The sequence below is a fragment of the Furipterus horrens genome, unplaced genomic scaffold, assembly GCF_987537825.1.
Source record: "Furipterus horrens unplaced genomic scaffold, mFurHor1.1.pri manual_scaffold_11, whole genome shotgun sequence".
NCBI lineage: Eukaryota > Metazoa > Chordata > Mammalia > Chiroptera > Furipteridae > Furipterus > Furipterus horrens.
This window is the reverse complement of record NW_028327181.1, coordinates 64729732-64755482: the sequence shown is the minus strand read 5'-3', so window position 1 is coordinate 64755482 and position 25751 is coordinate 64729732. Positions and strand designations below refer to the sequence as shown.

Sequence of the window (25751 nt, the reverse complement as noted above, 5' to 3'; positions counted from 1 at the left end):
CCACCCCGAAAGTAATGTGTATGTTTTCCTACAGTAGAGTGGTTTCCTTGAGAACAGAAATAATGTCTGGTTCATCTCTGTATCCCTTTGCAGCACCCTCCTTTGTCACGCAACACATGGGGACACTTGGGGTAAAAGTGTGGCACATTTAGAATGTTCGCAGTAAGACCTGGGTATATGTGAGCCATGCTTTCCCTATACTTACAGACTGGACACAGTGGGGCTTTGCCGCATACAATTGCAGGACATGGTGCCTCAGCATCCTCAGTCTCCCACTCCTGGAAACCCATTCCAGTGCCTTCTTCCCACCATCCTCTCCTCCTTCCCAGAGCAGCGCCAAAGGGCACCACAGGTGGTAGGCATTTTGATCTTCAGAGAAGGGCAGGGCTGCCGAACCACAGAGCATCAGAGATGGAAGGGTGATAGAGTCCGTTTCTTGGTTCTATCCCACTCCAGACCCCGGTCCTGGCCCTAGGCAACAGCATCCCCAATTGTTACACTCTGCGATGATTATGAAGTCAGCTCATTGCACCCCCATCCCAGCTAAATTAAGGGTGTGTCTGCTGTCTCCAGTTTCTCTCTACTTCCTGTCAGCTTGGTTGTCCTGCATGGTGCCAGCCATGATGAAAAAGAAAACCCTCAATGTTTTCAATGAAATCTCAAAGCCCTTTCCAAGCTCCAAGTCTATGAACAGGACAGTTGCTACCAAAGGACTCCCACTTTCCTCAAGGGGCGGTTTGATTAACTTCATGGAGGAAGATACCATCAATTTACCGTAAGACACAAATCTGGTCCTTTCCTCCTTTCTAAGCCTCGAGCTAGGGGTGGAGCTGGAGCTTGGGGTGGGGAGAGGGACTTCCTGGACCTATCACAACCTGGGCCTCAGATTTCCTGGGAAGAGCATGTGTGCAGGTTGCATCATGGATTCCGGACCCCAAATCAGTTCTTGGAGAAATGTAGGCCTCCCACTCCAGGAGGACTTCCAGGATTAGTCAGAGACTTATTGACAGTGTTTCTCATCTCCTTAGTGTAGTTAGGTTCCTCACCCCTTCCCCCAAACACCCATGCCCCCTTCCACACTCCCCATGGCTCCTGTCTTTTAATCCTCCCTTTTGGTGTCTTCCCCTTCCTGATTATGTCCCCCCTCCCCCCCCCAATAGCCCATCTGTGTTCAGACTGAGGTTTACTGCTCCTCAGTGATTCTGGGTTCCCTTTAATTCATTCCACAAAACTTGTTGGCCTCCTGCAAGGTGTCTGGCCCAGTGTTAAGTTCTGGAATGTACCAATAAAAAGCACAGTGTTTGCCTTCAAGACCTCCCAGCCTGGTGTATGTGTGTGTCAAGAATCAAGAATAATACAGCATGGTCTATGCTATGACAGGACACCTTGAGAAAATGGAAGAGGCTTAGTATAACTTGGGAGACGGTGCAGTTAAGGGAGGCTTCTTGGAGGAGGTGATATGTGAGCTGAATGTCATAGGAATGGAAGGAGTTAGCCAGTGAAGGGGTGGTGGAGGAGGTTGACATAGGCTGAAGAAATTATCTGCAAGGCAGTTTTGTGGTGTGTGACCTTTACAGTCACAACAGCCCATACTTAGAAGGGCCCTGTCCTTAGTTTAATGCTCACTGTCACTCTTTTGAAATTCTTAATAATTTTTGAAGGGGACCCAAAAACTATGTAGCTGGTCCTGATTATATGAAAGGGATATGGTATCCATTTCCTAAGGGACCTGTAAGTAGCAGGTATAGCTAAAATGATAAATGCTTACATGAAACTTCATGCTACAGTGGGAAAGTCTAAGACTATGAGTCTAAGTTCAAATTCAAGTTCTACCACTTAGATATATGGCTGTGGACAAGTTAATTAAGATCAGTGACTCCTCAGTCAGTCCCTCATTTGGAAATTGTGGCTAACACCCATCCAGCAGGACTACTGTAAACATCAGAAGAGAATATGTCCAGTATATAGCCAATGCCTAGCTGCCTTCCACACCCACTTCAGCACTGGTGTTTTGAAAACAGATTCATTAGGACAAGTTGAAGTATAAATCGCATCAATACTCAGACTCTTCAGCCTACGAATGACCTTGGTGGGGGAATCATTTATTCTAAATGTCGACCAAGGGCTGGCATTGGAGGTTTGGGCTGATGAGGACTTCTCATGAGGGGGTCAATGGGGCTGGAGCTCAGGGAGGAGAAATTTGACCCATCAACCAACCATGAAACCAGAGCCTGCCCTGGAGTAAGGGATTCAGAGGGGTGTGTTGGTTGCTGGACTTGGCCAGAGCAGCTGAGGGAGACGGGATAGGATACAGAGGAGAGGAGCCAGAAAGTGCCAGGGGCAGCTGGGAGCTGCATAGCGCAGGGCAGCCCTTAGGCCAGGAGATCTGGGTTCTAGTTCCGACTCTGCCATCAACCTACCATGTGACCTTGACTGCTGTCTCCAGACAAGTGCTCTTCAAACTGTGGGTTGTGACCCATCCATTAATGGGTCAGGAACTCCTTCTAGTTGGTGGAGACCAGTATCATAAAAATGCATTTAAACAGAATAAAAAATTCCAGAGCACATCACACACAGAATAAGTACTAGTCTGTGCAGTGTGTTTTAGTTTGATATATATGTATGAGTACACTAGGTTGCCATATAATATGTATTTCTTACTTTGTGTCAGGTAAAAAAATTTTTTAAAGATTTGAAAGCCAATTTTGGGGGGTTCTGCACTTCACTGGTAAAAAAAAAATTTAGTAGTGGGGAAACATGTGCAAGGTTTTTCTTTGTAATAGCAAAAAGTTAGTAATGATACATATATCCGCAGAGGTACACATATAATGCAGATGGATTGAAATAAACAAGGTTGCGTGAAAAAGCAAACTGTCCGTAGAAATGTACTAAATGGCGCTATTTATGTAAAGTTTTAAAATGTGCAAAGTAGATCTTGCTTAAGAATAACATACATATGTAACAAACGTGTAAAGACACGAGGAGAATAAACACAATTTTACATTTCCTGTCCTGGCCACCTCTGAGTGAGAGCAGTAGGTGGAGGGAAGAATTGTTCAGGGGCTTTAATCATACTGACGAGGCTTTAGTTCTGAAGCTGGGTGATGACTCATTAAAAGCTTAATATATTATTCTTGATATCTTGGATTCGTCTAAAATAGTTTATGATTTTAAAAAATTAGAATGGAAGAAAAAAGTTTTCAGCATTCATTCCAAGATATGTATATTTATCTGTTAATTTTACATGCTACACATATTAACATTGTTAAATGTTATAAATTCTAAGTAACTACATTAGTAATTACATTAAATATTAAATAGTGAAGCTCTGGCTGATGTGTTTCAGCAGATTGAGCATGGGACTGCAAACCAAAAGGATGTCAGTTGGATTCCCCTTCAGGGCACACACCTCAGTTGTGGGCCGGGTCCCCACTTGGGGGCATGTGAGAGGCAACCAATGTTTCTCTCACACATTGATGTTTCTCTCCCTCTTTCGCTCCATTCCCCTCTCTCTAAAAATAAGTAAGATATTTAAAAATAAATAAATATTAAATAGTGAATAAATATTAGTAAAGCTTAATTTATTATTAGTTTTAGATACTTTTCTATACTCTAGTAAATCATTGTGGTCATTCCCTGGGGCATTGGCACCCCACTTTGGAGGGAGGACAAAGTTTTAGCAGTGTTTCTCAAATTGTGGTTCTTAGTACACCTGTATCAGGATTGTCTGAGCATCCTATTAACTTTAGCAGCTTCCCCAGGCCCACCCAAATGAAGGACAGGGTACCAGCAATCTGCATTTCCCACTAACAAGTGCTCTGGTGGGTAGATGCACTGCTGCGCAGCAGTGAGGATGTTCTGAGCTATTCAGAAGCAGCTGGGGGCCCAACGCCTGGCCTCCGGGAGCTTCTAGGCTGTATGGGCTGGCTGGGGTGACCTCCCCCATCTGACCCACCTGTCTCCCCTCATCCTCCAGGAAGCAGATGCCAGGGAAGGAATCTGAATGCAGCTCCGATTACACCAGCATCTCCCCCATTTCATCCACCTTGTTAAATCCCATCAAATTGGCTGTGACCCAGCCCAACAGCAGCTTCTTTGCAGGGCTGCCGGAAGGCGAGCTGAACAAACTCAGCATCTCCCCAGTGGCCAAGAATACAGAAAAGGAGGACCTGGCCCTCTGCCTCCACCAATCTAAGTCCCAAATAGCCCCTGGGGGCCTGCTGGACCTTGACAACCCTGAGCAGGACACAGACACCTCCTCGACATCCTCGAAGTCCTCCGTGGTCATAGATGTGCCAGAGGCGCCCTTCATCTGTGAACACACAGTCAGCGACTACACGGCAGTGGTGCGTTTTCTTCTTCACGCATTTGGCAAAGGCTTACTGGTCACGCCCAGTGTGCCCTGGGCTGAGCTCTGTGGGGAATGTGAAGATGCCTACCACCTACATCCTGACCTCAAACTCATGGGTTAGGAGAGAGGGCATATTTGGAAGAAACTCCAGCGTAAGCTAGAAAGGGCTCATTGCTGTAGGAAGAGTTCAGATCAAGCACCACCAGGGAGTCAGAGGGAAAGAAACATTACTTCAAGGTACAGGAATTAGCTGGGTGGCTCTTGGTAACATTTGAGCTGGGGCATAGAGGTAGGATTTAAACATCTGGAGATGGGGGGAAGGTGTTCCCTGGAGGAGCTGATACTAACAAAGGCTCATACGTGGGAAAGAGGGGGAGGAAACACCCAGGCCCCAACCCAGGGCTTTTCACACATTCATGTGTCTGTAGATCTGATCATCTTGTTCAAAACAAGATTTCCAGATCCCATCTCTAGAGGTTTTGATTCAGGAGTAGGTCTGGGGGATGGGGCCTGAGAATTTGTACTGCTAAAAAATTCCCAGGTGGCACTGATGGCCCCGGACCACATGCTGAGCAGCACTGTCCTAGAGTGGTATTAGGGTAATGGACGGGGAAGTTAGTCTGGGGTCATTTTCCCGAAGTTCTCCAATTTTAGGCTACGTAATAAGAGTTTCCTGTAAGCAGTAGGAAACAGCTTTTTTCAGAGCTTTTTATCTGGTGATGGATGCAATTTGAGCTGAGTTTTAGGAAGATAAATCTGGGAGCCCGACTGTTGGAGGGCCTAGAGCCATGTGTCTTCCCAGACCACCAGCAGTGCCAGCATCAGAGGACAACTTGTTAGAAATTTACATTTTTGTTCCCCCTGTCACCCCACCCTCAACTTAGGCCTACTGAATCGGAAACTGTCGGGGCAGGGGCCAGCAATCTGTGTTTTAACAAGGTCTCTAGGGTATTCTGATATACACCAGTTTGAAAACTTCTGGTCCAGATGGAGGAGAAACAGGACATGGGAGACCAGACAGGAGACAGCAGGCCAGGGATCTGCCATGTTATTAAAACTCCCTTGGATCCTTAGTCAGGCTTGCTTGGCAACCACTATTATAGTCTATAGACTCCAGAGCTATTCTTTGATCCCTGTCACTTAATTGCTTATGCGACCCTGGGCCAGCCACTTACCCTCTCTGAACCTTTAACCCCACTTGCAGTGAGTGAGGTGGGTGAGATAATCTCCAAGGTCCCTCTCAACTGACATAGTCTAGAACAGCGATTTTCAGCTGGTGTGCCACGAGAATATTTAAAACATGCATCGGCTGTGGCACACTAGTTGACTATTTAGAGTCAGATATTACATGTTTTAAAAATTCTTGCCATACACCTGCTGAAAATCACTGGTCTAGAAGAAACAGAATGAAGGCACACTCCAACGTGGGTGGGGCTGTGCAGGGAGAGTAGCGTATGCTGCAGGCTGGCAATTCCGCTTTCGGTTGGAGTACCTGACACCTCCATCAGACTTGCCTCAGCTCCAGCAGGGACAGGGCATGGGAGTGGGGGTTGGGTGGGGGACTAGGAGGAGGGGGCAGGGGATGGATATGGGCATTCCCACCCATGTGGGGTAGGGCAGGGTGTCGAGGTGAGGGGAGGACAGGCCGGGCCAGGACTGAGGAAGCCTCCGGGATTCTCTTCTAGATTTCCTGGACCTATGCCTTGAGCAAGCAGCCAGTCAGTTTCTACCAGCTCTTGCTGCAGGAGGTAGTCGAGAGAAATGATAATGAGCCTCCCACGACAAAGATTCTTCCATGGTTCTTCCACAAGATCTTGGGCACCACTGTCAAGCTGATGGAGCTGAAGCCTAACACCAGTTACTGCCTCATCGTCCGTGCTGTCAACATAGCGGGGGTGGGGAAGTGGTGCAAGCCCTACAAAGTGAGCCCTGGGAGAAGGGGGCCCAGGGGATCAGGGAGAGAAGCCTGCACCAGGGGCTCTGGAGGCCGGGCCACCCCATACCGCCACAACTCATCTCCCTGCTTGCTTTCCTCCCACCTGCACAAATACATAGCAATCCCAGGCTGCTCTCTTCTGGGAGGCTTAAGGATTAAGCCACTCTGGTACCCACTGGGACGAACTAACTTACTCATTAGCATCATTATAATATTCATCTTTCAACTTGGTACCAAAAATTGTGAATAGGTGGGGAAGCAAAGGGCATCGATGGAAACAGGGAAGAGGCTGAAGGGGGACAAAGAGGGGAGCAGCCTGGGGGTAGGTAGAGGCACAGGGTGGGGGAGCAGCCTGAGTATGCAGCCCTGTGGTTGGAAGCATCACAGGTTTGAATCATACCTCCTGGTACCTGTTTCTGGTGTTGATGGGTAGGTTGGTACAGCCAGCTAAGATCCCATTTAGCAAACAAACCAGGAGGCGGCAATGACAGAGAGGTCAGGTGTGAGAAGGAAGTCTGAGGGGTTTTCTTGTGTCATTTCAGTTTGCAACCGTTGCCAATGACCTGAGCAGCTTTCCTGAGAACAACCCAATCCAGATCACCGTGCGGCGCAAGAAACCCCAGCGAAAAACAGTGACCATCCGGCCAGATGAGATGCGGAGGCTGGAAGATCTGGAACACTTATCTCCCTACTGAGGAGGAGGGGTCCAAGACATTGCAGGCCAGAGCAGCTGCTAGGCACCCCCTCCCCAGATATGGGCTAAGTCCAGGTCCCTCATTAAAGAACTGCAGGTCACTGAGACCCCCTAAATTCTGCCTCATGCTGTGCACAGCCTCAGCTGGGCCGTTGGCGTCTGCCTTCCTAGCTTCTGCCAGAACCAAGATTCCGGGGGGAGTGGGGGATGGAAAACAGGGGTGTGGGGCAATGAGATGCCACCCCCACCTACTGCCTGATTCTGCCAGCATCACCCTCTCTCCCCCGTGGGAGGAAGAGAATGGTACTCAGACTAAAACACACGCTAGGACAAACAGCGACGTTGGACAGTAGTGGCAGCCCACACACTGTCAGCATCAGACTTGAGCTCTGGTGGGACATAGTGCAAATTACACAAGCTTTGGGGCAGGGTCCACTTAATTTTGGCTCTTCTTGGATGTGAGGGCACAGGCAAACCATTTAAGCTTCCTGGGCCATTTCCTCATCGAAACTATGGGAACATGAGATCATACCAGGTATGGCTGTGTGGTTACTCTGACGGTCATGGGAGAGCACACAGAAAAAGGACCCGCACAGATAGGGGCCCAGCAACTGCTGCCTCCCGCAGCCTCCTGCAGCCTCCCTGCAGACATGCAAGGTGGAAGCTGAGAACCACCGCTGGTGACAAGTAAAACTGTAAACGCAGATGGGGGTGGGGAGGGGAGGGTGAGAACACAAGACTAGAAGTGCTGTGGCCCTGAGCAGCCATACAAGGGAGGTTTAGAAGTTCAACCCAGTCCTGGCTGGGTAGCTCTGTTGGTTTGAGCATCATCCCAATATGCCAAGATACCGGGTTCGATCCCCAGTCAAGGCTCATACCAGAAGCGACCAATAAACGCATAAGTAAGTGAAACAACAAATTGATGTTCTCTCTCCTTTGTTCTAAAATCAATTAAAAAATAAAGTGCAACCTGAGTTGATCCACCTCAGCACTGGAAGAGAAGGTGAAGCAGAACGCATGGAGTGCCACATCTTGGTCAAGGGTCTGTGGACATCCTCACGGGACAGGGAACCCTCTTCCCACGTCACAACACACACACTTCTGCTAGAGCTCTCACCACCGCATGCTGTTAAGTCATCCGGACAGCCGTCGCCTTCCCAGATGCACCCCGAGCACCTGCCAGTGTTCAGTGTATGGCAAGGCCTCAAAAAGTGTGCTGAGAGGCCGAGGAAGGCACCCCTAGAGCAGCACGAGCCAGCAGAACTCGGTGATGGTGACAATGTTGTCTGTGTTTTCAGCTGGCGTGACTGAGAACAGCATTTCTAACTGTATGGAGTGCTAGTTAACGGAAATAGCCACATGTGGCTAGTGCAACCACATCAGAGCACAGCCTTACACTATCCTCTCTGGCCGCAACGATAGGGGCTTCAGCCAGCCTCGCCAGCCTCCCTTTGGAGGAAATCAGGCCTCTGAGAAAGGACATGTTCCCATGCCTCTCTGTCCAGGTGTCCTGTGACTCAGATAAGCAAGCTGGCCTTGCTGACGCCTGCAGCTGCAAGCTGTTTCAGGCCACTGAGCCGTGGTGTATACTGAGACCAAAGAGACCTTGCTGAGTACTCCCATCTCCTTGCCTTATAGATAACATCTTGCTTGAAATCAGACCTAAGGATTTATACCTTTGTTTAGTTTCAAGAACTTAAAGCTTAAACCATATGTTATCCTGTTTGAATTTTTATAGATAACCATTGTGTTCTATAAATTTCTAACATTCTTTACCTTGAGTCTGTTCCCATTGATCTATTTTTAGTATCATGTCTAAACCCAATAAAAGGACGGTCTTCTGCTCTGCTCTTGGCTGACTTGCCTGAGTGTGCAGCAGCCCCTCCGTTCGTCCAATAATTCTGTCTGCTGGAATTACCTCAGCATCTCTGAACACATACAACACTTCACTCCCCAGCCTCAACTGGCCTCTCACTTGTAGGCACAGGGTGGAGAGAGGCAAGGCGGCTTCCCGGCCAGTATCCTTTTGGTGTAGCCCAGTGCAGAGGAGGCTAAACAAATGACTCAGCCCAGATTCTAGAAAAAGGATTGTAACAGAAACACACAAAATATAATTTATTTGGTCACAGAATCTGGGGTCTGACCCTGAATAAAGCTGACATCAGGGCAAGGAGGCAGGGGCAGCAGCAGGGGCCAATCGCTGCCTGGCCGCCCGCCAACCCTGATGGCACCAGCATGATACAGAGTGATGGCCAAGGGCTGAGCTCCACGTAACTTCCTGTGCCCTCCGATCTCCTGCTCTGGGCAGGAGCCCCGCTGGCATCTGTGCAGGACCAGGAAGCCACACTTGCTTTCCAGGTCACCACCCTGGCCCTTGGTCTGTCGGGGCAGCAGCTGACACAGGCTGAGTTCAGGTGGGCGTCAGAGAGAGCTGTGGGGATTCTCATCTCCTCCATCTGTGGAGAAGGGGAGGGAACAAAATGCAGGAAAGGGAGGCTGTCATGTAATCCCAGGGGCCCACTATGGGGAGAACCTGTGGTTTCCCCACAGTCATACACAGCCTAGCTACTGTCTCAGTCAGAGTAGGCGCCCACCCACCGCCGGCCTCACCAGGGCCTCAGACCAGGGCCTGGCCTCCTGGGATGCCCACCAACATTGTCCAATGACGAACAGTGACAGTTCTACAAGTACACAATGCCTCGCATTCCAAGTAACCAAGCTCTCCAAGACTATACTGAAAGGCAGAACCAGGATTTGAACCAGGTCTTAGGAACTCCCAAGCCCAGTGCTAACCAAAAGCCTATTGCCTGGCACTGGAATGACCCTGGCCTCGTCCTCTGGAGGGTGGCCTCAGAACTGTCAGGGTCTCCCACAATCCCTGCAATTCCCATAGTCCTCCCACTGCCCACTGAGAACCTGGCTTCACACACCATCTCAGGAAAGTTTGGGCACCCGGCGAGCCCCCAGAATTCTATGCCAGAAGGGAAAGTCACAAAAAGTGACCCCTCCAGGGCAGCGGGGCCAAGTACACCAACCACCACTTCCCCCAAACTCACATCCGGAGGCATTTGTCCTTCCCGCCACTTGCCACCCTCTGGCCATCTGGACTCCAGTCAACAGCATATACCTAAACCGGGGAGGAAGACGAGGAAAAGTGGGGTAACGAGGAGGGTGAAGGAGAAGGGCCAGGCTTCAATTCCATACCCACTCCTTGCCCACGACAGGCAGCCATACCTCATCCGCGTGGCCTGGCAAGTCTGTGGCCAGCTTCTGGGCCTTCATGTCCCACACCTTCAACGTGCTGTCACTGCTGCCACTGACCAGGAGCCGGCTGTCGGCTGACCACGCAATCTGGTACACAGCAGCCACGTGGCCACGCAGGGAAGCCAAGGTACCTGGGCCAAGGGAAGATGGTGATGGAGATTAGATCTTCAAACATGTCTGAAGGGTCCTCTATGCCCCTATAGCAGTGATTTTCAACCTCGGCTTCATGTTAGAATTACCTGGGAACTTTTACAAAATCCCACCACCAGGTCCTATCCCAGGCCAATTTAATCATTACTGCCCATTATGCGTCTTAAAACTTCTCCAAATGAGTTGCTTCTAGGGTGCCTCTTGCCAGGCCCCCACACCCACTCAACTCTGCATGTCTTAGAGTCCAATGCAGCCACCTGCTTAGCCCGTCTGCCTGACATCCTCCCAATATGACAGTCGCCTGCTGACAGGTGGCGTGGCTGCATCTACTGGGACAAGTTATTAGGCATCTCTGAAACACAGGTGTCTTACCTTAAAAAGAAAATGAGTTCAAACATAGGTGCCAAGAGTTTCCCTTGCTCCTTCTTGCCCCTGCCTTTGCCGCTCCTCCAACCTAATTAACCCCGAGGGCACTGTGCCTCATTACACCAGTGCCTCTTGGACTTAATGACAAGCAGAATCACCTGGTGACCTTACTAAAATGCAGATTCTGTGGTTATCATCAATAAATCAACAAACAACATGTGTTGGTGAGGATGCGGAAAAATGGGAACCCTCACGCACTGTTGGTGGGAGTGTAAATTGGTGCAATAACTATGGAAAACAATATGGCCATTCCTCATAAAACTAAAAATAAAACTACTGTATGACCCACCATTTCCACTGAGTATTTATCCAAAGAAATCCGGAACACTAATTCAAAAAGATACATTCATCTCCATGTTCACTGTAGCATTATTTACAATAGCCAAGATATGGAAGCAACCTAAGTGTCTACTCATAGGTGAATAGATAAAGAAAATGTGGCACATGGATATAACGGAATATTAATTTGCCATAAAAAAGAATGAAATCTTGCCATCTGTGACAACACGGATGGACCGAGAAGGTATTGTGCTAAGTGAAATAAGTCAGAGAAAGATAACATTTCACATATATGTGGAATTTAAAAGTCAAAATAAATCAACAAACCAACAAAAACAAACTCATATATACAGAGAACAAATCGATGGTCGGCAGACTGAAGGAGGGCTGGCAGGAAGGGTGAAAAAGGTGAAGGGATTAGGAAGCACAGACTGGTAGTTACAGAAGAGCCACGGGGATGAAAGCGCAACAATGGGAATAGAGTCAATGATACCGTGGCAACCATGCACGGGGTCAGATGGTACTAGACTTACTGGGGCGATCACTTTGTAAAGTAACTAAATGTTTAATCTCTATGTTGTACACCTGAAACTAATATAATATTGTATGTCAACTATAAAAATTTTTAAAAGGCAGATTCTGATTCACATGGTCTGGGTGAGCCCCGAGGTTCTGAATTTCTATCGCACTCCCAGATGCTGCTGCCACCGCCGCTAGTCTGTGGGCCACACTTTGAGAAAGACCAGCTTGAGGACCGTCTCTCCTTAGACGTGAAATAAACTAACGTTCTCCATGCCTACTAATGCTGCTGCTAAATATGCCATCTCATGCAAATCTTGTAACAAGACTGACAGGCTAAGGTGTCTTCTTATTACAGAAGAGGAAACAGAGGCTCAGAAAACCCAAACACTTGCGCAGACCACACAGCTAGTAAGCGGCAGAGCCAAGCTCTCTCCAGAGAAACAGTGGCTTTCTTCCCCCTCCCCACGCCCCCACTCACTTGCCCGTCCTGCCATCCCACAGCTTGATGGACTTGTCAAAGGAGGCACTGGCGACCACGCGGGAGTCAGGGGAGAAGAGCACCTGGTTGATGAGGGCCTGGTGTCCCGTCATCCGTGTGAGGGGCTTCTTGTCTTCTGCTGGGGACCACAGGAATAAGGTGAAGTCGTCTGAGCCAGACACCAGCCTCTCCGGGCCCTGGCCCTAGGGGAGGCAGAACACACACTGTTGGGTATGGTCTCAGGCGGGGGAGTCCGACCTCGGCTGCAAACACGCTACTGATTACTCAACATGAGCGACAAGGCCTGGCCCAGCCACTACCTCATGAGTTACCTCCCCCAAAAGGAAACTATGAACACAGGACAATTTCTAAGATATGTAATCACATGAAGAAGCAAGGGACAGAATGGTGTGTTAAAAAGGGGATGGACTTTACACGTGGGTTTGTGCCACTGAATGACAGGAATGTGCTCTAAGAAATGCGTCATTTGGCGATTTTGTCATTGTGACTTCGCTGAGCGCACTTACACAACCTAAGGGGTACAGCCTACGACCCAGCTAGGTTCTGCGGAGCAGCCTATTGCTCCTAGGTGAGAAGCCCACACAGCACGTTACCGTGCAAGAGAGCACGAGAGTAAATCAAGCGCAAGAGAAAAGGACGCGATCACAGACACGTGAGGCATATGAGGCTGCTGCTAGCATAACATGGCACACGGTTTACAGCAAACTTCTTTATAAGTATAAAGGGTACCCTGCAATACAATAATGCATTGCGATGGGATGTTAGGACAGCTACATCGCTAGGCAACAGGAATTTTTCATTATAATTTTATGGGGCCACCCTTGTATATGTGGTCCATCGTTGACTGAGATGTCATTATGTAGCACATGACTGTATGGTATACAGTGTGTGCGTGCGCGCACACACACACGTATATATGAAGTTTCTGGAAGGAGAAACAAGATACTCATGGCACTAGATGTTTCCAGAAGGAATGAATGAATGTGCAACAGAGATGAGAGATATTTCACTATCTACTTTTTTGTGTTCTTTGAACCTTAGATCATGTGAGTGTGTTACTTAAACTAAATAAAATAAAAAAGAGAGTTACCTTGGGAACGCTATATAGAGAAGTAACTACAACAAAATGAAATAAAAGTGATCTCTGGCACATTAAGATCTTAGGAGTATAAACTAGGATTTTCAAGAACAACTTTCCAGAAAAGGGGCTTTCTCAGGCGGGGCTGGAAGGCAGCGGGGCTGACTGTCCGCAGCGCTGCAGGGACTAGACAAGGGAGAGTACAGAGCTGGACTCGCTGGCACATACTCACCCGCACCAGGTTGTACCGGCTCAGCGCCCTCTCCTTTAACTCCTGCACTGTGTCCACGCACCGGAGGGGAGAAAAGGAGATGAGGAACGGGGCTGATTAGAAAACCCAACACAAACAGCAAAGCCCCCGGCTTAGGTCCGACTCTCACACGTTAAGCTACAGAACTGGCTCTTTACCAAGCAGCTCTCCCCTCGACCTCCTATTCACTCACAGGACCCTTGGACGTCTTGAGCATTAACGGAGGCCTCGGCTGGCTCAAAGGCCCCTGTGCGCAGGGCATAGTCAGTGCTGAGGGCCATGGTATTCACCCAGTGGCCATGGCCTTGCAGAGTCCGGCAAAGCACACCCTAGGGGAGGACAGAGGTCAGACACACACCACTCTCCAACCTGGGGAACCTGCACCCCCAGATTAGCCCCAGGAGACTCAGAGCCAGGCCCCTGATTCAGTGTGACCTTAATCACACCACCCTTATGACCTTACATCTCTCCTCATTTGTAAAAAGAGGGCACTAGTTCAGATCAATGTTTCTGAAAATATGTTTCATGGAAGGAAGTATATCAGAATAGACAGGCTCCAGTATAATAAAGTTTGGAATATGGCAGGTTCAATAAAGCTAGAGGCTTCCGACAGCTGGAATTTCCAGAGCCTGCCAATGCTGATGGACCCTGGAACCTCCCCTACAGTGCAGCACCAATCACAGGACCCCCTGTCCCCAAAACGTGTCCCCGATCTGGCTCCCAGAACATGCCCAGGGAACACCGGTCAGTGTTCCTCCTAGTGCTGGATGCCTGGTTTCCCCAGACTGGCTCCCGAACGCTCCCAGTGCTTACATCGTGAGCCCTCCAGACTTTGATGGTGCGGTCCTGCGAGGCAGAGTAGAGCAGCCCATCTCCTCCCCACCGAAGACAGGTGACGGACTGGGTGTGCCCGGTGAGGATGCTCTCACAGCGGCCGGAGGTCGTGTCCCAGATCCGCACGCTGCCATCCTTGGAGCTGCTGGCCACATAGCGGCACTCGGGGTTCCTGGAGAGGGGGTGGGAGATGGGACCTCACTTCTGACCTGGTAATGCCTGTCTCCCCACGGCACCTCCCCGTTCCCAGTTCAAGAGTCAGGGACAATGTCTATAGATTCCTGACCTCAAGATCCAGCTGCACCTCTGGGTGGCTCTCAGGCCCCGTGATGAACAGCCCCCGCCTGAGCAGCAACGTAGGTGCAATGACCTTCCCCACTTCCTGCCTCATAGTCACTGTCAGACCGCTCACCTTGCCCCCTCTGCATTAAGTGGGGTGGGGGACAGCTCTGAACCCCTTGTTCTTCATTACCCCAGCTGTCAATGTCACTTACATATGGAGGGGCTCCCAGCTCAGGCCTGTGATCCACTTGCTATGTCCAGCGAGGGTCCTACCCACCTGCTTCCCTGTGCTTGGGTCCCACAGGAGAATCTGAAAGACAGAAGTTCACGGAATAACCCTCCCCAACCTTTCCCTGTCTCACCCACCCTCCCTGAAGACCCAGAACCTGATTCTGACCCAGCTCCCCAAAGGTAACCCCAGAGTCCCTGTCTAGTTACCCTGACCACCATCTACCTGGCCATTCTTGCAGCCTGAAGCCAGCTTCTTACCGTCTGGGGACCAGGATATGCTAAGGACCCAGTGTCTGTGTCCTAAGAAAGAAAGGAGGAACATCTGTTTTTTATCCCCAGTTCCTAGCAATGCCTGGCACATGGTAAGTACTTCTAAACTAGCTGCTGAATAAACAATTGAACAAAAGGAGGGATAAGGCTTCCTAGGCAGAGGGAGAATACACTGCAAGTGCTAAAGCCATGCCTTTTGATGCACAGATAACATACTGCCTCTAATGATCCCTATGTGGCATGTGGTACAAAGTGTTTTCAAGTCATCCGCAGAAATCTCTCAATAGCTTTAAGGTCTGAAGTCAAGAACAAATTATCACCCCCATTTTCCAGAAGAGAAAACAGAAGCTTACAAAGGGAGCATCCACGCCCCACCCCAAGGTCCTTGCCCAGCTAGTGTGTGGCCCCCTGGCCAGCAGCACCAACACCACCTAGGAACTTCAAACAAATTCTCAGGCAACACCCCAGACCTAGAGAGACAAAAACTTTCGGGGTGGGACCCAGCAGTCTGTATTTTAACAAAAGCCCAGGTGATTCTGATGCACGTTTAAGTTTGAGAACCACTATGGCATAGGCTGGATTTAAGCCAGGTTCTCCTTGCTATTAGCCAGTCAGTCCCTTCCCACAACCCCACACTCAAATCTTTGGTCTAGTCTTCTTGTTCATAAATGGTTGGCGAGGCTCAAGAGTACAGTCTCTACCTAGGAACAGGCAGCCACTAAAGGGAGGTGAAGGAGCTGGAATCTGCTCCAGGCCTCCTCAGGAATTAAAGAGATGAGTCAATCACCCACCCACCATTAAGACTCCCTAAATGGCTAACTGCATACTGACCCTGACATGTGAAATGCGGTGTCTCAGTGCTGAGGTCCCAGAAGCGCACAGTTGTGTCTCCGGAGCCACTGGCCAGGTACCTGGGGAAGAAGAGACGCTGCCTGACCTCTGCAGTGGGGACAAGGGGTAGGGCTCACCCTGAAACACTGCCCATGTCTGCTGCCTTTCAACTGTCTTGTGGGAATAGAATCTGGGGCTGGACTTTTCTCTCTCCCCTGAAAAGAAATGTAACACTGATGTGATCTGGGAGAAGACCCCAGGAGGCCATTTCTCTTCTCTTCCTTCCTAAAAGGAACAGCCACAGCTATAATCAGATGTAAAGCTTCTGATTACGCCCATAGGACTGTGAGAAGCAAAGAAACACAGTTTCTGCCCTGACTGGTGTGGCTCAGTGGGTTGGGCATCATCCCACAAACCAAAAGGTCACTGGTTTGATTCCAGGTCAGGGCGCATGCCTTGGGTTGTGGGCCAGGTCCCCTGGTGGGGAGCATCCGAGAGACAGTTAGTTGATCAATGATTCTCTTGCACATTGATGATTCTCTCCCTCCCTTCCCCTTCCCCTAAAAATAAATAAATAAATAAATAAATAAATAAATAAATAAATAAATAAATAAAGTCCCAGTTTCACAGAAGATGAAGAAAACTCAGAAAGGTTAAGTGACTTGCCTAGGTCACACAGCTAGAAGGGGCAGAGTTGAACTAGCAGCTCAGATCTTCTGAGATCAAGTTCAGGAAGGACTCTTCCAAGGCAGGTGTCCTTGATCTTTGTGGACTAAACCTCACTCGAAAAGTCCCTTACTTTCGACCTGAGCCTAGAGCATGGGTCACAGTGATCATGATTTGGGAGTACCCTCCTCACTCCAGCCAGACGCTGCACCCCCACACTCCCCTCCACAATTCTGCAGCTGTCCTTACTTTCCTGTGGGGCTGAAGGCCACAGAAATGACTGCCTCACTGTGACCCTCCAAGGAGCTGGTGCAGCGGGTCACAGCGCGGACCCTGAAGATAGCCTGTGGCTGGTAAATGATGTCAAGAACTTTCTCCGTCTCCACCGCCTGTGACTCCAGCGTCCTCCCCAGTGAGGAGACAATCTCGGCATCGTGGACATAGAATGCCAGTGGCAGGGGATCCTCCTGAAGGGCAATGGCAAAGGGCAACCCCCCCATCAAAAGATGGGCAGGGGCCACCTGCACCAGCGAGGCTCCCCTCACTGAGCTGTGGGAGATAAAGCTTCCTTCTTTTCAGCCATCCTGCTTGAGTTATACCCACCCCATCATTCCCCATCGAGGCCGACCTTTTTAATCCTTGAAGAGCAAGTTGCTTACATATCACTTTCAAATCCTTTATCTGCATCCTACAATAACCCTGGGGGTAGGCATTAATATTCCCACCTGACAGATGAAAAAAAAAACCCGAGGCTCTGAGCAACCAAGTAATTAGCCCAACCTCCTATTGCTAATGACTAATTCAGATTCTTTAGTGTTCTTTAAAAAGAACACTTAAGTCCAAGATGAGTATATACCATTAAGCAGTGTTTTTCAAACCACCACACCATGCTGTATAATGTGTTAAGAAGCATCCAAAAAGCTGTTTGGAAATGCATTCTCTGCTTCACCCCAGGGTCTGGTATAGTAAGTCTGGGGGTGGAGCCCAAGTACAGCATTTTTAAGCACCTCCCACCCCGACAGAAGGCAACACTTCCAAAGCACCGGACTAGGAGTTAAAAGAACATGGGCTTTGATTTTGACAGATTAGGGTTCCAATTCCAAATTCAACAGCTACTGCGTAGCATCCTGCGAATAACTTAATGCCTCCCGGCACACTGTAACATGACGATAATTAATCAGGGGCTGTGGCGAGGAATCATTTGACAGAGCACCCAGGGCTTGCGGACCGCGATGGTCGGCGTGAAAAGCGCTCTCACACTGATGCGTCTTTCTGACCCGCCCCCGGGTAAGTGGCACTCCATGGATTCGCACCCGCGTGTATTACCCAGTGTCGGCGCATGGTGGGGGCCCTTTTGGTCTCCCGACCCACCGTGGGCCCGACCCGGGCGGCACCGGCCACTGCTCACCTGGGCCAGCAGCGCGTTGCATATGAGCTGCAGCTTGTCCGGAGTGATGTCCACCGGTACGTCGAACGGGGACCCCAGCAGCTGCCCGCCCTCATCCTGGAACTGCACTAGCAGCCGCTGCACGTCGCGCGCCGCCGCCTCGTCCTGAGCCAACAAGCACCGCGGGCGTCAGCCACACGGCTCGGACAGAAGGGTCTCCATTTCCGCCTCCCTCCCGCATCGTGGCCCCCGGGCCCCAGCGCCCTGCCGCGACGCCCTCGCCCCCTTTCCCGCACACCCACCACCGCCGCCGCCGCCGCCATCCCGCGTTCCCACGTGGAGAAAGACTCTGTGGGGACAGAGCGCCGCCCCCGTGATCGGGTGGTGCCGCAGCCCGCGACATTGCCCTCTGGTGTTGCGGAGGGAAAGTGTCACGCCGCGCCAGGCCTTCGGCCTTGGGAATGGCCTCACATAGTACCCATCTCTACAACCTCCCCTTGGACAGCTCGGTGCCTTGCAAGATGCAAAGAAACTTTTGTCTCGTTAGAACGGGGATTCTTGCCCATTTTATGTATGGGGAAATCGAGGTTTTAAGCTGTGATTTTCTCCAAGACCACAGAGGTAGAAAATGACAGAGACTAAATAGGCTCCAGGCAGCAGTAATCCCTGTAGGGGATTACTTACAAAGCCAAAGGCTATTGGGTTGAGGGCAAAAATTATTATTATTTTTTATTTGAAAAAATGACTTTTATTGTATTTTTATTACACGTTTATTTAGAAAAATTAGAATACATGGATAAAAAATAAAATAGAATAAAAATTTTCTGTAACTTTACCGACCCGGAAATAAGTCATTATTTAAAAAAAAAAAAAATTTATTGGGATGACTTTGGTTAATAAGATTATATAAGTTTCAAGTGTACATTATAATACATCATCTGTATATTGTATTGTGTGCTCACCACCCAAAGTTTAGTCTCCTTCCATCACCATATTGTTGACTTCCTTTACCCTCTTCAACCTTCCCCTACCCTCTTCCCCTTATCATTCTTTTTAAAATGGATTAAATCAATTAAAAATATTTGATGAGAACAAAAGCAGAAAATGTCTACCGTTCTCAACACTGTAATGCAATAACAATGATAGCAACGTGTCAAGCATTGTTCTAAGTGCTGTACTCTTAATCTTCACAACAACCCTTTTCTCCCCATAGTACAGATGAGGAACTGAAGCAGATAACAAAGAACAGGAGTGCTCTTACCAGAAACCTGGGATTTTCCTTGTCAGCCCTCCTCCCCCTCGCCCCTCAAGCCCTCACACCCAGGCAGTCTCAGGCTCTGTCAGTTCTGCCTGGGTAACCTGTCTTAAATCAGTGCTCCCCATCTCCACTGCCACACTGTGCTCTGAGTCACCATGGTTCCCTACACCACCTCTTCACTTGCCTCCCTGTTTTTATTCTTGCCTCCTCCCATGCATTCTCTACACTGCAACCAGGGTGATGATTTCAAACCAAAAATCTGGTCAGTTTCTCTCCACCTAAAACCCTGCAGTGGTTCCCATCACATGCAAGAAAAAAAAAATTTCAAACTCCTCATAAGGGTCCATTCAGCCTGCCTTACCTCTCCAGCCATTCTTATCTCTTTAAGATCAGATCCTTCTGGCTTTTTGTTAGTTCTTCCAAGGCATGACCCTTTCTGCATCAGTGCTTTTGCACATGCAGTTTTCCCTGTCTGGAAATGTTATGGACTAAATTGTGTACCACCCTCCCCAATTCATATGTTGAAGCCCTGACCCTCTGTGTGACTGTATTTGAAGATAAGGCCTATAAGGAAGTAGTAAAGGTTAAGGGAGGTCATAAGGATGGGACCCTGATCCCGTAGGACTGGTGTCCTTATAAGAAGAGAAGACACCAGAGGTCTCTTGTTTTGCACTCATTCAGAGAAGTGGCCAGGTAAAGACACAGTGAGAAGCTGGCTGTCTACATGCCAGGAAGAGAAGTTGCATCATAAATCAACCCTGATGACACCTTGATCTTAGACTTTTATCTTCCAGAATTGTGAGAAAGTAAATTTCTAATGTTTAAGCCCCCTCGTCTGTGGTATTTTGTTATGGCAGCTCTAGCAAACTAATACAAGTTTCTCACTCTTCAGGTCGTTCCTTAAATATTTATTCATTCATTCATTTAACAAGTATACTGAGCACTTACTCTCTACTGGGCATTGTTCTAGGAGCTCTCAATGCATTAACTTCTTTAATCTTTTACTTAGGGGAACCTTCTCTAAAACGATGTCAGGTTCCCCTATTACATGTTTTCAAAATGTCCAGGTATTTCTCATATTTGAAATTGCAGATTTATGGAACTATTTTATTCATTTATTCAATATTGTTGAGCACCTACTACATACCACACACTATTATAGGCACTTGGCATATGTAAATGAACAAAATAGACACAGATCCTTGTCCTCATGAGTGTTCTCTGTTTTCATGATCGTTCACAGTTCCTGGCCCTCAGTAGATGCTTAAGAAATACCTGTGGAATGAATGAATCAAGATTAGAATCTGGGATTCATTGGACCTAAAATCACAGAACTGCAGTTCTCTGCCAGTGGCAGAATCCTTTATCATATTACCTCATTGCTACAGAGAACTTGCCCCATAAAGAGGCCCAGGATTTGGGACACTATGACCTCAGGGAATCAATCTATCCATCCATCCATCGATCCATCCATTCATGTAGTCAACAAACATACATTAGACAAACATGCATCAGGGCTGGGCCTTGTGTTCAGTAGGGCAGTAGAACTTGTCCAAAGTCATAGCTGTGTGTTCGAAGTCACAGAGCCAGGAGCAGAATCTGGTGTCGGTAACCCACCTATGCTTTTTCTTTAGTGTCTTTCTCAGCCTGGGTAGGCAAGTTTGAAGACACATGGGAGGGGGCACCATGGTAGTAAGTGAATCAAAGCATCAGCATGTAGACACCACACATTCATCTATTTATGCAATCAGGAAACACACGCTGGGCACTGCCTCTGCCAGGCTCTGCCCCAGGGGAAGTCAAGATGCATGAGATGCCATGCTTGCCCTCGGAGAGGAAGCGCACAGCCCAGGCTTGGAGACACTGAAAGGCGAGAGAGTTGTCCATCTCAGGACAACCTCATAAGTTTACCTCAGGAACCCTCAGTTCCTGAGAAACATTTCTTGTCCCCCCCCCCCCCCCGGGAGATGCTTTCTAGTGGTGAACCCGTAGTTCTTATCCCAGAAAGACCCTTTTCTGATGAGGGAGACTCAGCTGTCCGAGGAGAGTTCCCAGTCAGATAAGGGGCACAGTCCTTGGTCTCCAGGAATTCCCAGGCTGACCCAGCTCATGCCCTAGGAGAAGGCTACAGTCTGGAGGGGGTAGGATATACAGAGCCCATTCTCAGGGAGTTCCCAGTCGGACAGGAGAGGTAGGCTGAGTGTATCCACTCACTACAAATGGGGAGGAACAGAATACATGTGGATCAAAACAGACCCAATTCCATTAAACTGAGTTAACAAGTCTGCTGGTCTTTCTGTAAAGCAAGGACATTTTTAACAAGCGAATGCCACAGGGAGAGGGCAGTTGTGGGCAGCTGCTCTCTGCATCCAAGTCTGTCAGCCCCTCAGCTGTCACTCTGCTCCCAAAATAGCTGTGGTTGGGGGAGGGAGAGAGGGTTGTTTATCCAGGATGGAGGTGGAGAAGGGACATTATAGCTGTGCCTAGGGAAGGAGATCTGCTGGGGGGTTCCCGTACCTTCTGGATTTTTCTCTCACTCTTCAGCGTATGAGTGCCTGAGCCCCCAGAACTGCCCCTGTGCAGAGTGCTGGGGCAGAGGTTAGTCAGCATCTCCACGTGGTACTTGACTATCCAGTCTGGGGATGGGGAGGGCCCTGAGTATCAATGACAGACTCCAGGAGCACCTGCCCCTGTGGCCAAATATAGTCTGGAGCCACTGGCAGGGGCGATAGTCTCCTGGGTTGGGGCTGGGAGGGGCAGAGGGAGGCTGACTGGCTGGGGGTTCACACCGGAGCTCAGAGGAGCAACCTCACATCACCGGAGAACAGCCCAAGCACATTGTCTTTGGGAGAAAGTAAGCCAGTTGGAATGTTCCTGGGACTGGGAGGGAGAAGGGGAGCCAACAAGAACTTTTAAGGTCTGCACTGAGAGTTCAGGCCTTTGGCCTGGTGGCTTCATCTGCCCAGCAGAGAGGGACAGAGAGGGAGGCACAGGGACCCTGAGGCCCCTCTCAACTTGGGCTATACTCCAAGCACATGCCGTAATATCCTTTTGGGTAATGGATTTGGGGGTGCTGGGCGCAGGTCCCTTCCAGGTAAGAACACTCACCTTCACCCTGGAGCTCCAGACCTCAAGCTGGGAGTCCAGCCCTGGGTCTGGAGTGAGTGGCTGGCCAGACAGAGCTGCCCTGTCCCGACAGATGGCAGAGGCGGAGGCTGAAGCTGTGCAGCTGAAGGAGGAAGGGAACCGGCACTTCCAGCTCCAGGACTACAAGGCCGCGACAAAGAGCTACAGCCAGGCCCTGAAGCTGACCAAGGATAAGGCCCTGAAGGCCACACTCTATCGCAACCGGGCGGCCTGTGGCCTGAAAATGGTTTGGGGCGGGGCAGGAGGTTGAGGGCTGGGCTGGGGTGCAGCCTCCCCTTCCTGATAGGCATCATCCGTCTTCCATCGTCCCAGCCCCCTCCCCAAGGCCCCTCAGGCTGGAGAAGGGCGCCTCTCACTGCTTTCCTAGACCCACTACCCTGGGAGACAGAACTCCCCCCAGATGGAAACCAGCGTAATGGGAACCTGCATCAAGCCAGGGGCTTTTTATGTTATGTTGTAGCATCTCAATAACAGCCTGCTGAGGCAGCGGCTGTCATGTTCATACTGCAGATAAGAACCCCAAGGCTCAGAGGGTTCAATAAGTTGTCCGAGATCTCCCAGGTTGTTAGTAGCAGAGCCCAGATTCAAATCCAAATCTCACTCACTTTTCCATAACCAGCCAGGGACCCTCCTCTGGGTCCCTGATGGCCAGCAGCTCCCATCAGGTGCCCTCTAATGCCCGTGGGGACCCTCTCAGGCTGTCTCTGCAATGGGCCCCCATTAACTAAGTCTCCTTCTCTTTCTCAGGAGAGCTATGTTCAGGCAGCTTCAGATGCCTCGAGAGGTGAGCCACCCCTTCCTCCTTTGCCCCACCTGCCTCAGCATCCCTGTTTTGTCTAAGGGGAGTTACAAATTGTGTAAATGCCAACCTAGGCATCGTAGGCGGGGCTTCAGGTGTGCCTTCCACCCCTAAGTCACATTTTTGCAAATGGAGTTCCATGTTAAGTTTCTTTTCTTAAGAGATTGCTTCTGATCAGAAAGAAAGAGGGAACTCCTGCCTTTTGTGACAGCATGGATGGAACTGGAGAGTATTATGCTAAGTGAAATAAGCCAGGCAGTGAGAAACAAATACCATATAATCTCATCTATAACAGGAACTTAGTGAACAAAACAAATAAATGAGCAAAATAGAACCAGAGGCATGGAAACAAGGAACAGACTGACAGTGACCAGAGGGGAGGGGGAGAGGGAAGAAGGAGAAGCGGGGGAAGAAAGGGGATGGTCTAGTCAAGGAACATGTATTATATAAATGACTCATAGACATAGACTACAGGATGGGGACTGACTGTGGGAGAGGGGGATGGGGGGGGATGGGTGGGGCAGTGGAGAGTAACAGGGGAAAAATTGGGACAACTGTAATGAAACAACAATAAAAATAACAATAGTTTTATAGGAAATGGCATTTTACATAAGAACCAGAATAGAATACAATAAATGAGCAATTTATGTTTTTAAAAAAGAGATTGCTTCTGAAAATCTTTGCCATGGTCATGATGCACACACCCCTTGTTGTAAATTTGGATATTCTCATGGGGGATCCCCAGGACCAAGTCCATCAGCCCAGTCTACTCCATGGGGGCTGGGCTTCTTCTGGGGAAGAGGGAGTCACCAGCCTGTTCCACGGACACTAGGAGAAGTAAACATAAAAAAAAAAAAACAAAAAAAAAAAAAACCATAAGTCAACATTGGCTTAAGAGCATGATTAAAATGGGAAGACTTCTCTTGGCTGCAGGTCTGTGTTTGGGTTTTGATCCAGTTGCCATTCTTTTAGGAGAAACAAATAGCCTGAAATGAGTTCAGGAGGGAGGGAACCAGCTGGAGAGGGGACTGGAAATACACCCTGTGATGAGCAGCCAAGGAAAGTGGCAATAATTAGCTCAGAAAAAGCAACTCCCAGGTGGGACGGAGGAGAGCTGCCTTCAAATTCCTAAAAAGCAAAAACTGTCACGAGGAAGAAAGATTGGATTTCATCTTGGGGGTTCCAGAGCTGGACTTAAGATGAAAGGGCAAAGTTACAGAGGGACATATTTCAGGTAGGAAAGGGGAAGGGCGTTATGAGGGAGCTCCCCACTACTGGAGGTATGCAAGCACCAGGTGGATGCACACTTGGCAGGGATCAGTGTAGCAGATTCTAGAGCATCAGGGATTGGGCAAGGTGACCCTTAAACTCCCTTCCAACCTTGAGACAATGATTTTTCCTCTTTCCTTAACAAAGGGGAGCCTTGAACCAGATAGTCCACATGGGTGGGTAATCTCCAAGGAAGAGATTGGGGGCAGCGGCAGGAGGGGAAGGAAGGTGATCTGCAGCCCAACCCCCTAAGGCCCTGCCTGTTGTCCCCCCTAGCCATTGACATCAACTCCTCGGACATCAAGGCCCTGTATCGGCGATGCCAGGCACTGGAGCACCTGGGGAAGTTGGACCAGGCCTTCAAGGATGTGCAGCGCTGTGCCACCCTCGAGCCACGGAACCAGAACTTCCAGGAGACACTGAGGAAGCTCAATACAAGCATCCAGGAGAAGGTCAGCCAGACCCCTTCCCACAAGCCTTGGCTACCTCCCCCCATTCCTAGCAAGGACATGGTAGAGGTGCAGGACATTAGGGCAAGGCTAGTCCTACCTCCACTCCCTTGGATGGAGTGAGCAAGTGGCATAGGCAGGTACCGCAGAACGGGGGAGCAGGTGCACCTCTCTGTGAGGGAACAGAGATGCTGTAATGCTTGTGTAAGTGTTGGAGCCAGCCAGACCAGAGCTGGGGCCTTTTACGTTCCAGATAGAGGTTTTTGTTAAAATTGCAACTTAATGTGTCTTCACCTCTCCCTCTCTTTCTAGGAGGATAAAGGCAGCGTGAGATACCTAGGAATGGGGTGGGGGTGTTATTGGTGGCGGATAGAGGAGAGTCAGGAGCCAGTAGGAACAGGAAATCTCTTCTAGGAAAATGGAGTAAAGTGGGGAGAACTTGGACCAGAAGTGAGGAATTCTGCACCCTAGTCCTGCCTTAGCTCCCAATTTTCTGAGGGACCCCCCAGGGTGTCAGTTTCCTCTCTATTGGAGCAGGAGGGTAACTGATCACTCAGCTTCTGGCTCTAAGACTCAGTAACTCCTATGTGCCTGGGGCAGCCCCAAGGTGGGACCACTGTCTGGAGTGCGGACTCAGGGCTGGGGAAATACAACCCAAGAGGGTCAAAGACTGGGAGGTGCATGAGAGACCCCTCCCTTCCCTGAAGGCCTGGAAGGACATAGGAGGGAGTGTAGACCAGCACAACAAAGTAGTGGGAGGTACAGACAGAGATGGTGAGGTGGGGGATGATGATCGGTTTGGTCATTTTAAGAAAGCTTCAGAGCCTTGAGGCTGGGATGGGTATTGTGAGGGATGCACATCTAAACATAGTAATTTCA

General features: G+C 49.4%; 3 protein-coding genes and 1 long non-coding RNA gene across 4 annotated transcripts in view; 2 read left to right on the top strand and 2 right to left on the bottom strand.

The window, feature by feature from the left end:
• Positions 1-620: 620 nt before the first annotated feature.
• On the top strand, positions 621-6982 carry LOC149998056 (fibronectin type III domain-containing protein 8-like). The gene is made up of 4 exons (XM_090290900.1): positions 621-775; positions 3977-4346; positions 6037-6273; positions 6830-6982. The coding sequence occupies exons 1-4, from the start codon at positions 621-623 to the stop codon at positions 6980-6982; spliced, it is 915 nt and encodes a 304-aa protein (XP_090147026.1).
• Positions 6983-9064: 2082 nt separating this feature from the next.
• Positions 9065-10096, bottom strand: LOC149998055 (uncharacterized). The gene is made up of 2 exons (XR_016514160.1): positions 10038-10096; positions 9065-9437 (listed from the first exon to the last, which is right to left on the bottom strand). It is a non-coding gene; the product is annotated as an uncharacterized LOC149998055 (long non-coding RNA).
• Positions 10097-10173: 77 nt separating this feature from the next.
• Positions 10174-18273, bottom strand: LOC149998054 (notchless protein homolog 1-like). Its single transcript, XM_090257524.1, has 11 exons — positions 18253-18273; positions 17972-18121; positions 16813-17030; positions 15898-15977; positions 15020-15096; positions 14778-14875; positions 14263-14455; positions 13643-13778; positions 13432-13478; positions 12105-12303; positions 10174-10376 (listed from the first exon to the last, which is right to left on the bottom strand). The coding sequence occupies exons 1-11, from the start codon at positions 18271-18273 to the stop codon at positions 10174-10176; spliced, it is 1422 nt and encodes a 473-aa protein (XP_090113650.1).
• Positions 18274-21953: 3680 nt separating this feature from the next.
• LOC149998053 (protein unc-45 homolog B) overlaps positions 21954-25751 on the top strand; it is a 30290-nt gene continuing 26492 nt past the window's right edge. Inside the window, exons 1-4 of the mRNA XM_090291074.1 lie at positions 21954-22062; positions 22408-22581; positions 23103-23139; positions 24700-24875. Coding sequence (XP_090147200.1) covers positions 22408-22581; positions 23103-23139; positions 24700-24875 — 387 coding nt within the window. The 5' untranslated portion in view covers positions 21954-22062. The remainder of the gene's footprint in view (positions 22063-22407; positions 22582-23102; positions 23140-24699; positions 24876-25751) is intronic.